The 13,641-nt window shown below is 45.3% G+C and overlaps 1 protein-coding gene across 1 annotated transcript; it reads left to right on the forward strand.

Annotated features, from left to right (window-relative positions):
• The first annotated feature begins 1,524 nt into the window (after positions 1-1,524).
• Positions 1,525-11,482, forward strand: rasl10a (RAS-like, family 10, member A). Its single transcript, XM_068760996.1, has 3 exons — positions 1,525-1,740; positions 8,544-8,668; positions 11,212-11,482. Exons 1-3 carry the CDS (start codon positions 1,525-1,527, stop codon positions 11,480-11,482), a joined length of 612 nt encoding a protein of 203 aa, XP_068617097.1.
• Positions 11,483-13,641: the final 2,159 nt, after the last annotated feature.

Genomic DNA, 13,641 nt, shown 5'->3' on the forward strand with positions numbered 1-13,641 from the left:
ACTATTTTTGCAGCACAGTCTGCCGGGCTAAAGTTCCAGTGTCATGGGATGGAAAATGTTCTGTTTTGTTTGCTTGGCAAACTTCACATCCCAAAGTCCCTGCAAGCTGCGGTGCAATGCTTTCACACACCGTGCTCTTTGTGAATAAACACCAAGTCTGGATTAACCTGCTGTGTCTGACAAATATGAAATGCCCACTACTGAGTTATTTAATTACTTTTGGAGCAGAAAACGTTTCAATCAATATACCATCCAAAAGCAATTCACCAGTTTAGAGGTGATTAATATTGCAGCTTACAAGCAGGTGCAGCGGCTACAACCAGCGTTATGTAATGTCAATAGGATTAGGTTTGTATTTGATCAACGTGCTTATAGCCTTGAACAGATCAAATATATACATTATAAAGCTGCGTTGCTTTTACATTGTATTTATAATCATTATTTTTCTATAATGAGGCTTTTAAAAAGCGACAGAGGCTCAGCCGGCACCAATAAAGCTCCTGAATTATGTTTTTATTAACAGATCAGAGACCTGCTATTAAACAGTTACGACTCATAAACCCTTTTCGTGGCGTCTCATTTAAAGGGGTTGGATGTTAATTCTGATTGACAGACGTGTCTGGTCTGACGTGGTCTCCTTGGACCGAGTCTGGAGGGGGAGACGTCCACACTGACAGGGACCCTCCACAACAATAAGTCGTGACCTTCAGAGATTCAGACCCCCCCCCCCCACACACACACACACACACACACACGTCGTGATGATGCGTGGTGTGTGGCCTTGCTTCTGCCTTGTCTGTGAGGCGTGTACAGGAACCCACAGCTTTCACGGGGCGCGTTATGATCCTATTGGACGAGGGGGCGAGAGAGAGAGAGAGAGAGAGAGAGAGAGAGCCGTCTTCAGCGGCTCAACGCGCAGCGCTCGTTCGGCTCCAGATGCCTCCACAGGAAACGCGCGTCCGCTGGGTGCGTGGGTCGCCTCCTCTGCTCTGAATCCCAGATTTCAATCCGCATTCCCTGCATCGAAAAACAAGAAGATTATGGGATTGTGCGCGACCTCGGAACACGTGGAGCTCTTATTTGCGCGCCCGTCCTGCCCGTGATGGAGGAGCGCGGCGACGCATCGCGGGAAATGTGTGAGAGGTGGACAAGGTCATAGTCTATAGTCTGGATGAGATTATGTCCACGTGGAGACGGACGGACGGACTTTTACGCGTCCTCTCTGGGGACGAGGTCGCTTTGGGGTGCCCCCCCCCCCCCTTGAAGACCACGCGTCCCCCCTCCCGCTGCTGGATTGCAGAGGCAGCGAATTCCCCCCCTCCTCCTGCGTGATCGTGGCCGAGCTTCCTTTCTGACACCCTCCCGGTCTGGTCGCCCCGAGCCCGGAGTTAAACTTTCTTCACCCCGCTCCACGGTTCGGTTTGAGGTGATTTCGAGGCGCGGCGGCGCGCAGCTGCCCGCGGACGGTCACGCGCCTGTCGCCGCGGTCCTCGCTGTCCATGGTGCTGAACTGGGGCTCCAGGAATGGTGGAGACGCTGAGCATCGCGGTCATCGGCGCTCCCGGAGTGGGCAAAACTTCCATCATCCGCCAGTTCATCTATAACGATTTCTCTGACGTGTACGCGCCGACCAGGACGCGGTACGTGTACCGACCCTCCGTCATCCTGAACGGGAACATGTATGAGCTGAAGATTTTGGACGTCCCGCCAATCTCCTCCTTCCCATCCAGCTCCAGTCAGGTAACATCCCCGTGCACGGGAAGATGCGTGTTTATTTATATACACGTGCACGGTCTTTTATAATATTGCCCCTAAACACGGAGCACTTATATAATCTGAATTTCTCAGCCCATCTGCTCCAACATTTCTCAGAGGTACAAATATTTCATTTATTCTCCCGTCACTATCAGACGTCTCTGGTCGACTAGTTTCTATGGAGACCCAACTGATTGAAAGCCTCGGAGAGCTTCACTTTTAATGCTGCAAACTCTCTCTCTCTCTCTCGCTCTCTCTCTCTCTCTCAACTCCCCTCACGAGGAATGCCCGCCTGCATATTGTTTCTTATTAATCTTAGCATGTCTTCTGCAGACTCCCCAAACTAAGAGCAGCATTTAAATATACTCAGGTGACTGCCTTGGATCTGGATCATGTGCATGGAAAATAATAACGGAATCGGGTTGGGGGATGCTCCGGGCATCCACCATCTTCACCCCCTGGTTTAACAAAACAAAACAATAAATATAGGTCAAGCATTAAAGCGAGTAGCGGGACATGCAGCTGTAATGTACATGCTGGCTGCAGATGTTCAATGTTTGGGGTCACTTTGCAAAGCGGATTTGCAGCGCCCATTGAAATTGTGATTTCAATGCCAAAGATAAATCTCCCACGGAGCAGTGGTGACGGTGGCTGATGACCCCGCTGAGCTTGAAAAGGCTGTGGAAACCGGAGGAGGACACTTGTGACAGCAGACTGAAAAGAAAAAAAAAAACTAAAGGTGTCGATTGATTCACGTTGAAAGAGGTGAGATGTGAGGCAATGAAGACAGCTGCTTGATCCTCATTTCTCTGGCTGGCCTTGAAGAAGCCGCTCTCACTGCAAATCAAAAGGTGACTGGACGTCCGTCTGTGTAAATCTGGGTTTTAAGTTGTGTTCATGTCTGAATGGGAATATGAGGCATAGACAGCCTTATCAGGAGAGATTTGATACCAAGGATGAGGCGCCTTTTGATTATCCACTCAGACAGCGGAATCTTCAGACCCCCCCCCCCGGCTGAACTTGAGCGCTCTTCATTTTGTACTTGTCATCACTTTAATGGAAGCAGTTTTGCAGCGAGGACGGAGAAATCAAGATGTTCTCAGCATAAAGCTTGGATTTGGTGTGTCTGCCCCCGGATATGGAAATAAAACATCCTCAGGTATTGATTAAATTCCGCTATAATCCTCTGTTGACATTAGACGTGTGGTTGACCCTTCTCTGACTGGCTCAACGGAGACGCTGCGACACATTCGAGATGGAATCCTCTGGCTGCACTCCACCCGTCTCCGCCGGTGAACATTTCCTCTTCACTCTATCTCCCGCCGTGTCACACGTACCCTGCAGAAGAAGAGCTCGAGGATCTCTCCGCAGATGAGGTGCCGCTGAGAAAATGAGATCGGGCCAAGGAGGGGGGGGGGGGTGGCGGGGCACAAAATGAGCATGTCAAACAAGAGGCTTCCTGAAGTGTCGTTCTTCCTGCTGTGAACAGAGAAAAGATCTGACAGACAGCCGAGAGGAGAGGCTGGAGCGATCGTCCTGCCAAGCTGCCGCTGCAGAGTTTGTCTGTTTGTTATTAGGGAGCCCCCCCCCCCCCTACCAGGGGGCTGACTGAGTGTCCTGTCTCTTCCTCTAAATGCTGGTATCCCCATGAGGGAACACGCTGCTATAGGTGTGAGCAGAACGATGGATGAGAGTATCATGAGTTCACACAGGGGGGATGTTGGCGCGTCTCCCAAAGGCTGCGTCTTCTGAGAAAACTGCTCAGCACCTTTGGATATCATGTTGTATCGCATAACGTGAACACTTCATGCTCAGGTCAGAGTGCGGTGCATTTAGCCGGCGGCCATGCTTGCCAGGCACTTTGTGGAAGGTACACAGGAAGCGCCGCCACAACGTTCCTATCAGACAGATTTATGGAGACTCGTTTAGTGAGGAGTCGTTTAGCTGCTCGGCTGGAGCACGTATTCTTCTCTGCTCGTTCCAGATGGCTGCTCTCTTTGCTTTGCGTGGTGACATCCTCTGTTCACGGCGAGAAAAGCCTTCCCTGATTCCCGTACTTGGGGGGGGGGGGGGGGGGGGGGCTTGGATCGTGATGTGCAGTGGTCAAAATGAGCCGAGGCAGATCGAATGAAAGCACAGTCTCCTGTTGGGATACCACTGGGAACCGGAGACCCAGGAAGGAGGACTGTTGCAGCCAGTTTAAGGAGGGCTGCACAGAGTTTAATGGACACCGTGAGGTTTTATAACGTCGCGCTGGAAAAAGCTGCAGAATGGAGTGAGTCAATCCACCTCCATCCTCATGCAGCGCGGCAATTTCTCATCAGTTCAGATTACGTTTGGAGGAAGAACAGCGCTTTTACTGCAGAGGGGTATACTTGTGACCTCATTTTAACCACGTAGGGTCGTAGACAACCGTTTTCATAATGGACACGGGTTTTATTACCTCACTGTGAGGCTGGTTTGTGTAATGATTTATTTGCTTTGCGATAAATCTGTCTGCTGCCGATAGCGTTGCATTTAGACAGAGTGTCAGTGCGGTGTGGAGACAGATGGAGTAAAGTCTGACAGCAACGATTTGCTTGTTTTTTTGTTCTTGCCATCGTGTATCTCCATGACTTCCTCCCACACAGAAGGCTCCCTCTCCCGCTGCTGCCCTTTCTGGACAGTTATCTCCATCGATACCGTGTCTGACTTATTGTTTTTCTGTCATACTGTATATTGGATTTAAAAAAAAAAAAAAAAGAAACTTGGGCAGCCTTGGTAGAAATTGAAGTATGATGTGTGATAAGAGGAAGAGAAATGTAGATGAGGATGGAGGGAGTGTGTAAAACGTGTGTTTAAACGTTGTTGTTGTTGTTTTCTTTACTTACATAATCTTTGTCTATTCATCCAAAGCTGAATGAATATTGAAGAACCTTTTGAAAGAACAAATCATTGAAGAAGCTACAGCCCAGTGAATAGAGTAATTCAACATGTAGGGAAATATGTTTATTTGTTTTAGTACCTGATTCGATGATTCGGACCTTGAACCCTGTTGCACATAGTTTTGATTGTCCCATATTTAATTTGAATGACAGAATTTCTTTTTTTAAATAAGGTCTGATCACACAATGTTGAAGTCAGTTGCATCTGATGTACCTTGTGAATTATTAAGTTATTCCTTGGCTTGAGATCCGAAAACAAAACTTCACTTTGACATCTTTCCAAAATATCCTTGGGACAAGAACACAAACGTGTGTCATCACGTAACATCTTCCAGCTCTCCTTGGCACGGATAACAACAGATTAATAATTTAAAAAAAATAAAGCACAAAAGGTAACTTCTCAACACATTCTCTGAAACATGACTGTATATCTCACCGTTATTAATACTTCATTACCTTTGACAAGCGGTGGTTAGTGGATCGTTCAAAAGTAGACTTGAACCTTCACATTTACTGATCGGCTGGGGACGTACTGTAATAGATGCTAAATGTAAATCTGTCAGCGTGGCCCCGGTTTGTGACGTGTCCTGAATTGCCTCGCACCCTTCTCCCCACCAGGATGCACCAGAATCCCTCCTGTGCGTGAATATTGATTTATATTTCAACCACTTGTCTCCGTGAGGCTGCCTGTTGATGTCAGGAAACAACGACAGATCGGTCACAGCCTGCTAAAAAACCAGGACCAGGGTCTCCGGTTGTCAGGGAGTGATAGAATTATTTTAATATTCCCATTGCTGCACATGTGCTGCACGGCTCTTCAGGAGTAAAGAAGGAGATGCTCCTTTTTTTTTGGTGAAGACCGATTTCATATTCATGCTCCCCCAAGCCCGCTCTCGCACCATGCAGTCACACACATAAACATGCCCACACATGCGTCTTGAATGTGGATGCCGGTTTATCAGCTGCGAACAGCTGCCTTACTCCCCCCCCCCTCCCCTCATTTCTTTATTTTGCTCTCTTGTTTGGATTTTAAGAAGCAGCGCTGCCCTTTCTGGTCCCCTCCTCCTCATTTAAAAACAGGACGTGGATGACAACAAGATCTGAGATGAGAAGACAAGCTGCTATTTTTAGCTCCGCAGTGATGTGAGGCTGCAACGGAGGCCACTCACACACCATCAACGGCATCAATCAGAAAATGCCCATCGGTAATGACATGCTCTGCTATGTGTTGCTTTGATGAGACAAGAATAGGTGAACGCTTTGAGCTTTTCGTCAGCCTGACGCAACTTTGGATTATTTTGAGCATGAGCAGCGACAACGGGAAATCACACCAGGAATCAAGATGTTCTGTGTGACATGTTTTCTCTGCCATGAAAATGCATTCAAGCTGGAGCGCGTTTCCACGCCACCTTACCCTCCCCACCGCTCTTCCTTTGCATTCCCCTTTTCACTCACAAATGAGATGATCTTTGTGCCGTGTGCTCGTCTCTGTAACACGCATCCCGCTGCTGCTGTGAGGCTGTTTGTTCCTCACACTCGCCTCAGCTAAAGTCAACAAAGAACCCCTTTCAAGACCGCCACAGACAAATATTTCCTGACCGACTCAGACGCAGCGTTATCTGCATTAAAAGCTACATTGATCATGGCACGCTCTCTTTTGCCTCATGTATCACAGGACTATTAGAGGATTTTTACATATTGCCTGTAAATATTTCTTCATTTTAAAAGCATATTTTTTGCCAGACTTGAGAGGAAAAACATTTCTGTCAAGTTGCACAAACTGATCCAGGAGGTCGAGCGATAAGGAGCACATGGATACTGACTTCCACCGTACACCATCGCAGGCACTTGAGCAAGCGAGGGACATTCTGTCTCGCTCCATGCTAAACAGAGACATTAAAATGATGGGGAGATGCTTTTTAAAATTGTGAACAGCATCCATTTCCTCAGCTGACTCCAAGTGGACAGACAGGAGACGGATATCAAGCCTCTCTGCAACTCAAGTGAGCACATCAATTTCCCATATTGCCAGACGACTCTTTTAATATCCTCTGAGTTTAAATGTCTGTGCCGTACAGTCTGACCCTAATATTTCTGCTGCCAACCTTTTTTTGTTGTTGTAGCATAGATTAAGTCTTACAAATTGGTTCTTGCACAGAGTATATCCTCCGTCTGCCTGCTTGGGGTTAACCTGCACTCGCTTCCTGACAGTTTTCGTCTCCAGACCCTTCGTTAGCACCTCAGAGGTTATGCTGACACCCCTGTCAGCTCATCCCCTGATCCACCGCTGCCTTTTTCATCTTTCACATTCCCTCAGGGCTGCGTTTGTTTCCTCCTTTCATCCCTCGGCAGACCTTTTCTTCCGCCCACTGATGTTCCTCTATTTTCCTTCCTCTCTTTTAGCTGATCAAATGCTTCTAAATTAATTGCATATACAGCGAGAGGGGGCATCGGCGGCTGGCTGGCTGGCTTGCAGAGCGCTCCATGTGCTTTAGCTGTCAGTGGTTGCTCTCAGTCTGGCGTCGATTCCCACGGAATCAAATGCTGCTGCTTGGCCCGTTGCATCTGCTGCAAGACAAGGGTTGTGAGCAGAGTTAAACAGAAGTGAAGGTTCCTTTTCCTCCTCCTGACAGAAGGTTTGTCTCCCTGCTATGAGCTGTAACCTCGGTCATCGTCCTTGAACAGTGCAGGCGTCATGTTTTATGAATTGGCTCTATAGGCTCTCAGATGTCACTGACTCTGCAGGTTTTCACAGAAGCTCAGCAGCAGAAAGAGATAATCTCTGACTTTGAGCAATGCCCTTCAGAATGATTGCACATAGACACGTTCTCTCTACTATTATTAACTGGCAAGGAGAGTATGAGGAGGTAGTGCCACCGCTCACGTTTGTTGTTTGTCTAAGCCGGGATATCGTGAATATTTGTTAAATGTTTATTTTAAACTTGTAGTTTTTAACTGTCTTAGAAAAAACACCATCCATCCATCCACCACTGTGCTTTAAAGGTCCCATATTATGAAAAAACTCACGTTTCCCATGTTTCTGTTTCTACACGACTATTATGGCAGATTTGGGTCATTATCAACCCAAAAACAGCTCAATAAACCATCCAGTCAATGCTGCGTTGTTTATGTAGTTCTGTCATCAAGTACAGAAACGCGTCTGTCAGAAATCTTTGTTCATGTGGCGTCACATTGTTAGAACATGCACAAGAAGTGTGTGCACATGCATGCACATTTATTGCATGCACGTGTGCAGTTTCGTTTTTGTTTTCAGAGGCTTTTCTGACAGAGCGGTTTGAGACAGCTGTGTTAACTTGTGTATTTATACATATACATGTATAAAAAAGATATAATATGTGATCTTTAAATATTGTGGAAACGGCAGCATATTCATCGTGAGTCTCTCGATGTGACAAATAAAACAATCTAAATGACGGTCAGATGCCAGGTCTGACCATAATGTCGTAAGATGCTAATAGGTATGTGCTAATTCGCACTAAACACAATTATAAACCAAAACAAATAAAAGCTTTACATTATTTGATTTGTACACAGAAAGTCGGGTCAGCGAAATAATTAAAATCGGTGGTGAGGAGGAGACATGACTGTTATCAAATGTCACCGCAATCAATCCAGCAGTCATCACGACATTTCACTCAAAACCAGAAATGTCATCCTCTCTGTGGCATTAGAGGCAAAGGCAAGGGATCACTGTTAGGGTTAATCACCAGGCCAAATCCCAGAGCGATCCATCCAAATAGATGGTGAGATATTTTAGCCCCCTAAAAGAGGAGTATGACTGAAATACCAGTATGAATATGGACTGTATGTTTATAGTGTTGTCTCTGTGTATTTGTCCTTTAGGAGTGGCTGGATTTGCGCTGCAGAGGTGTTCGGAATGCCAACGCCTACATTCTGGTGTACGACATCTGCTGTGTGGACAGCTTTGAATATGTCAAGATGATAAGGCAGCAGATAATGGAACACAGGTACAGTCAAACACAGCCACGAGTCAGAGTCCTGTCACAAATACGTACAATTACATGTTTACTACACTGTAATAGTGCCACAGTCTGGTCGTGGCAATATCTTTTTTTATTCAGCAGACTCCTCCCCGCATTCTGGAAATTAGGTGAATGGCATTTAATCTTGGCAATACTTACTGAAGTCGTTATTCGTGGATTAATTTTCAGGAAATATGAATCAGCAAGCAAAATGCAAGATGCTTGAGCAATGGAGAAAATATCATTATAGGTCTGATGCGTAAATATAAAAGTCAGAAGAGTTCCAGCATGAGTTGCTGAACAACAAATCTATGTCAACCTTGCTACTGGTACACCTGCACACATTTGCATTATTGAAAGGCGAAAAGAGCAACTTGTTTTTCCCCCCCTCTTCCATGCTGTCGACATCCAGCAGGCCAGGTCACAGATCATCTGAACCTCCCCAGGTTCCAAATGTGTTGTTTGGAATGATTGTGGCCCGTGGCAGGAAAATCATCATCATCACCAGCAGCTGGATAGAAAACAGGAAAACTGCATAATCATAGGAAAAAGATCAAAAGGTCAACCTGCCGAAAGTAAGGGTGGAAAAAAAAGGTGGACGGAATGATACTGGGCATGAACTGAAATCATGACTAACGGAAACATGCCGCAATAGATGCCAGCTATGAAGAATCAATATATTGACTTCACTTTAAAATATGTGCCTAAACTAACAACAAACCCGGTCAGACACACAACATCCTTGTTTTCTCCTACTTTGTTTGCTTTAACTCTCCAGCAAGGAGCATCTGATGGTGTCTACCATTCCTGTAGATTTTCTCACAGTTGTTTCACACACACATGCGCACACACACACACACACACACATACACACACACACACAAGAGCTCAAGCTTGGGCAGATATGCGAGGAGATATTTTTAAGGCTGTTATACAAGCACAACCTGTCAAAAATAAGAACAGTGAGATGATTACTGTGAAGTGTTTTTCAACTGCACAATACTGAACCTCCCCTCATGACATAAGCGCTGTGCTCTATATTTCTGTCTGTTTGGTGTCCTCTGCGTTGGACTGTCTGTCCATCCTTTAAGGCAGACGCGCACATATGCACAATTAAATCCTCATTAGGAAATGAGTCCAAATACCCCAAAAGATGTCTTGTGCTTGCCGCTCCTTGCGCTCCTTCAAGTTTCTTAATGTGCTGGAATTAATTGACCATCTGTAGTTTCTAGAATGCTATTATTTTTCACGAGAAACAATAATTAAGATTTTCAGCTCCACTGCCTTTGGCACCCGACCAAAAGAAACGCTTCAAAGTGAAAATGAACCTGCTTTTAAGAGGAGCGCCAGATTGGATCTCCAAATTACATTGTAAAACTCACATGTCGGTTCACAGTGAAATCTGAACAGCAATATGCATCCTGTCAGTGTCAAACAGTGAGCATACGGGATTATGGCGTTTTAGCAGGATGACAAAAAAGTGCTGAATAGAGCATAACAATAGAACGTGGTGAGAAATGTTCAAATTAACATATTGGAGATTGATGAGAGTGAAAGCTAAAACTGTCTAATGGTGTATTAACAAGTGTCAATTCATTTTGCTGACACCTTTTTCTTGTTGGTAGTAACAGGGGCAGCTCTGGCTTTGGAGGTCATTCTCTTCTCTTATTGGAATAATTATTGGAATGTTTATTATTCCTGATGAACGGTGGGGGGGAGGTTCTTGTTTTGCACCGACCGCCAACATGTAGACTCTGGCTTGTGTTTTTAAATGTTATTAGTAGCCAGTCAGACCAGAAAGGTCCCGTGTTAATACACAGTCCCAATACTGAATGCATGGGGGACATATACAGGAATTCACTGACCAGTATTGTGTTTGACATTTACATGATTACAGTCAAGCATATTTATTTACAGTAATAAGTTGTATTTTTAAATACAGTACTCTGCAGTTTATGCTGCTTCTAATTAAATACTGCAAATTTGGAATGTTACGTTTTACGGTGCCCCAAAATGAGCCGGCGCCTCATCCAGGGTGTAGCCTGTCTCTCGCCCGTAGTCAGCTGGGATATGAACACCCTGTTTGTTTGGTGACGATTACGGTCGTCTCATCTACGAGAAGATGGATGGATGGAAGCTTTACACTGCACAGCCAATTAACTGTTGCTGAAAATGGCTGGGCTTGACGGTGCCCTCGTCTGGGTGTGTTTTTCATCACTGTGGGATTACAATCGCAGGCCTTGCATATCTAAATCATACCATTCCTCTGGCTTGCAGCGCAGTTTCACACTTATAATAATGCTGTAAACCAGTCGCTGCAGAGTGTGGTGGGAGCCCCCTTGAGCCTGTGAGCTGTAATCCTCCAATCCACCCCCACAAACCTCAGATGGGTGGAAAAACTGTACACAGACATCTTGCACACGCCCAGCCATCCACCGTGACAAACGCTGAGATGATGGCTGCCGTAAACTGATAAACGTTAGAAATTAACCTGTTCTTGTTGTTCGGTTTGATTGTTTACCTCTCAGGGAATGCAGCAGCAACGAGGTGCCAATCCTTGTGGTGGGCAACAAGAGAGATCTGCAGATGCAGCGCTTCATGCCTCGCAGGGCAGTGTCAGTCCTGGTGAAGAAGACCTGGAAGTGTGGCTACGTGGAGTGCTCAGCCAAGTTTAACTGGCACGTAGTCCTGCTCTTCAAGGAGCTGCTGGGCAGCGCTGTGGCTCGGGGCATGCGCCAGAACCACACCTCCATCCGTCTACAGGGCGCTCTTCAGAGAAATCGCTGCAGCATCATGTGACCCAGAGAGCTCCCTCCACCCCTCCCACCTCAGGAGTAGAGCGGCAGTGGAGCAAAGGACTTTTATCTAAATGGCTGGAAATATACCCTGTGGCCTCCTGCTGTACTGAGCTGATTTTTTTCATAATGAGGTTTATTAGACTCTTGCGCTGTATAGGACACTAAACATTTCCACACATGGTCATCCAACCACTTCCTATAGCCAAATTCTGCTAAATGCATAGATGGAAAGAGACAGGTAGAGGAAGAAGAAGCAACTAGCGTAGCACAGTTCTTTTTCCTCAGCAAGACATTTGAGGCTGTGCTTCCCAAAATTAGACCGAAGCAGGTCTTATTTAGGGATGTCTTGGGGGGCTGTAGCTGGGCCGGAACAGGAGTGAAAGCAAGGCTGTGATTGTGAGAGACTCAGAAATGGAGAGGCAGCAATATCCTCAAGTCTTCCTTTTGCATTCGTTTGTATTCAGTAAGGCCAAGAGCACACGCTCATATCAGACATGTTCATTTTTTTTTAGGGTGTGTGGTTCATGGTCGACGAGATGGACAGAAAATAAAAGACAAAAATAGCTCACAATGTACAGATATGATTAGATGGTGGATCGTTTTAGATTCTGAGACATTTTTTTTTTCTTCCACTGACCCTGTTTCAAATTTGGCCTAAAATTATTTATTCAGACAAAGGCTGTTTAAAGATGATCTTGCAGCAGAAAAATACTGCAGTTCTTATCATGATGTACTGTATGGCTTTAATCTTTTCTCTTCCCTCCCTCAGCCTCTCTGTGTTTCTTTTGAATGCATTAATTCCAGGGGACCTGCATGAGGCTGCAGAGCCTGAAATGGGAAACTGTGCATGCAATGTGAATGTTTGTGTGTTTGTGTGTTTGTGTGCGTGTGTGTGTGTGAGAGGGAGAAAGAGAGAGAGAGACAGGCTAGTTTGATAGCTGACATTCAAGTAAAGAACAGACATGAAAATCAGACACAGATGTTGAAGCTTTAGATTAGGAAGGAGCAATAAATCCTACAGGGCTGTCCTGCCTGACTATATGTACCTCAATATTATATTCAAAATATTCCCATATGATAATCCACTTGCATGATATCCTGCATAAATAATGAAGCAGTGTTCAATAATTCCACAAAACACCTTTTGAGTTCGTCCCAGACACACAGAGAAGCGTAATAAATATTTGGTATCAGTATCTGAATAGTATCTAATTGGTAATGTTGTGAGGTTAACAGTTGCTTTTTTCATTTGATTTGGGTTAAGATAGATAGATTGTGAACATGGCTGCATTGAAAGTAAAGCAGACCTAATGTATATATAAGAGTGATTCATCGAGTGATCGACTTGCATGCTTTCGTTGGTAGAGACGATGGGGTCAGGGTTTAATTGCACTGATGTTTAAATTTGATATTGTATTTCATTTTTTGTAATACGCGGTTGTCTGACACTGTAATGGGCAGCTGAGTGGAGTGAATGTCTTCATTTTTTCCACTGGCATGAGAGCACAAGCTCATGATTCTCTCCGAGATGGAGTGTCAAACCCTTCAATCAGGGCAGATGGCTGTGCATAGATATTTTGTGTGTGTCTTTTTCTAGTTAAAAAAAATGTAGCAGAGATAAACTAGGAAGCATGAGTTCTCATCCGTTCATCTGCTGTGTTTCCAAATCCAAAGGGCTACTGTTTTTACCAGAGATATGACTTTATTTATATTTACTGTGTTATAGTACTGTGAGTAATTTTTGGGGTTTTTTTGGACACATGATGAAGAATTAAATGCATTTGGGAACGACAATCTCAATGTGGTCAGTTTTCAATCCTGTGCAATAATTACAGCACATTATGCTCATTTTTGACGGCATTGCCACCTTGTGGTTAAGCAGTGTTATCAGACCCCAAATCAGAGGCTGGAAACAAACCGATTAGATAAATAAGTAACCGATAATTTTACTTTACTGAACTGTGTGTGCGGCTGATTGGTGGTTCTTTGGAAGAGGAAATGAATGTGGGGCCCCAGGGGGTCCCGGGCATGCGGGACAAATGGTTCCAGAAAAGTATAACAACGTCACGTGGTCGATTTCTGAACATCGACGCGATCGGAGAGTAACAGACATTTCCATTTTAAATCCACATTGCATCACCTGCAGCGCCCACTTGAATA

Source organism: Brachionichthys hirsutus, chromosome 4, assembly GCF_040956055.1.
Source record: "Brachionichthys hirsutus isolate HB-005 chromosome 4, CSIRO-AGI_Bhir_v1, whole genome shotgun sequence".
NCBI classification, from domain to species: Eukaryota; Metazoa; Chordata; class Actinopteri; order Lophiiformes; family Brachionichthyidae; genus Brachionichthys; species Brachionichthys hirsutus.

Coding starts and splice junctions, on each gene's coding strand:
- rasl10a (XM_068760996.1), top strand. CDS start 1,525: ATGGTGGAGACGCTGAGCATCGCGGTCATCGGCGCTCCCGGAGTGGGC. Junction 1,741..8,543: donor TCCCATCCAGCTCCAGTCAG/GTAACATCCCCG, acceptor TTTGTCCTTTAG/GAGTGGCTGGATTTGCGCTG. Junction 8,669..11,211: donor CAGCAGATAATGGAACACAG/GTACAGTCAAAC, acceptor TTTACCTCTCAG/GGAATGCAGCAGCAACGAGG.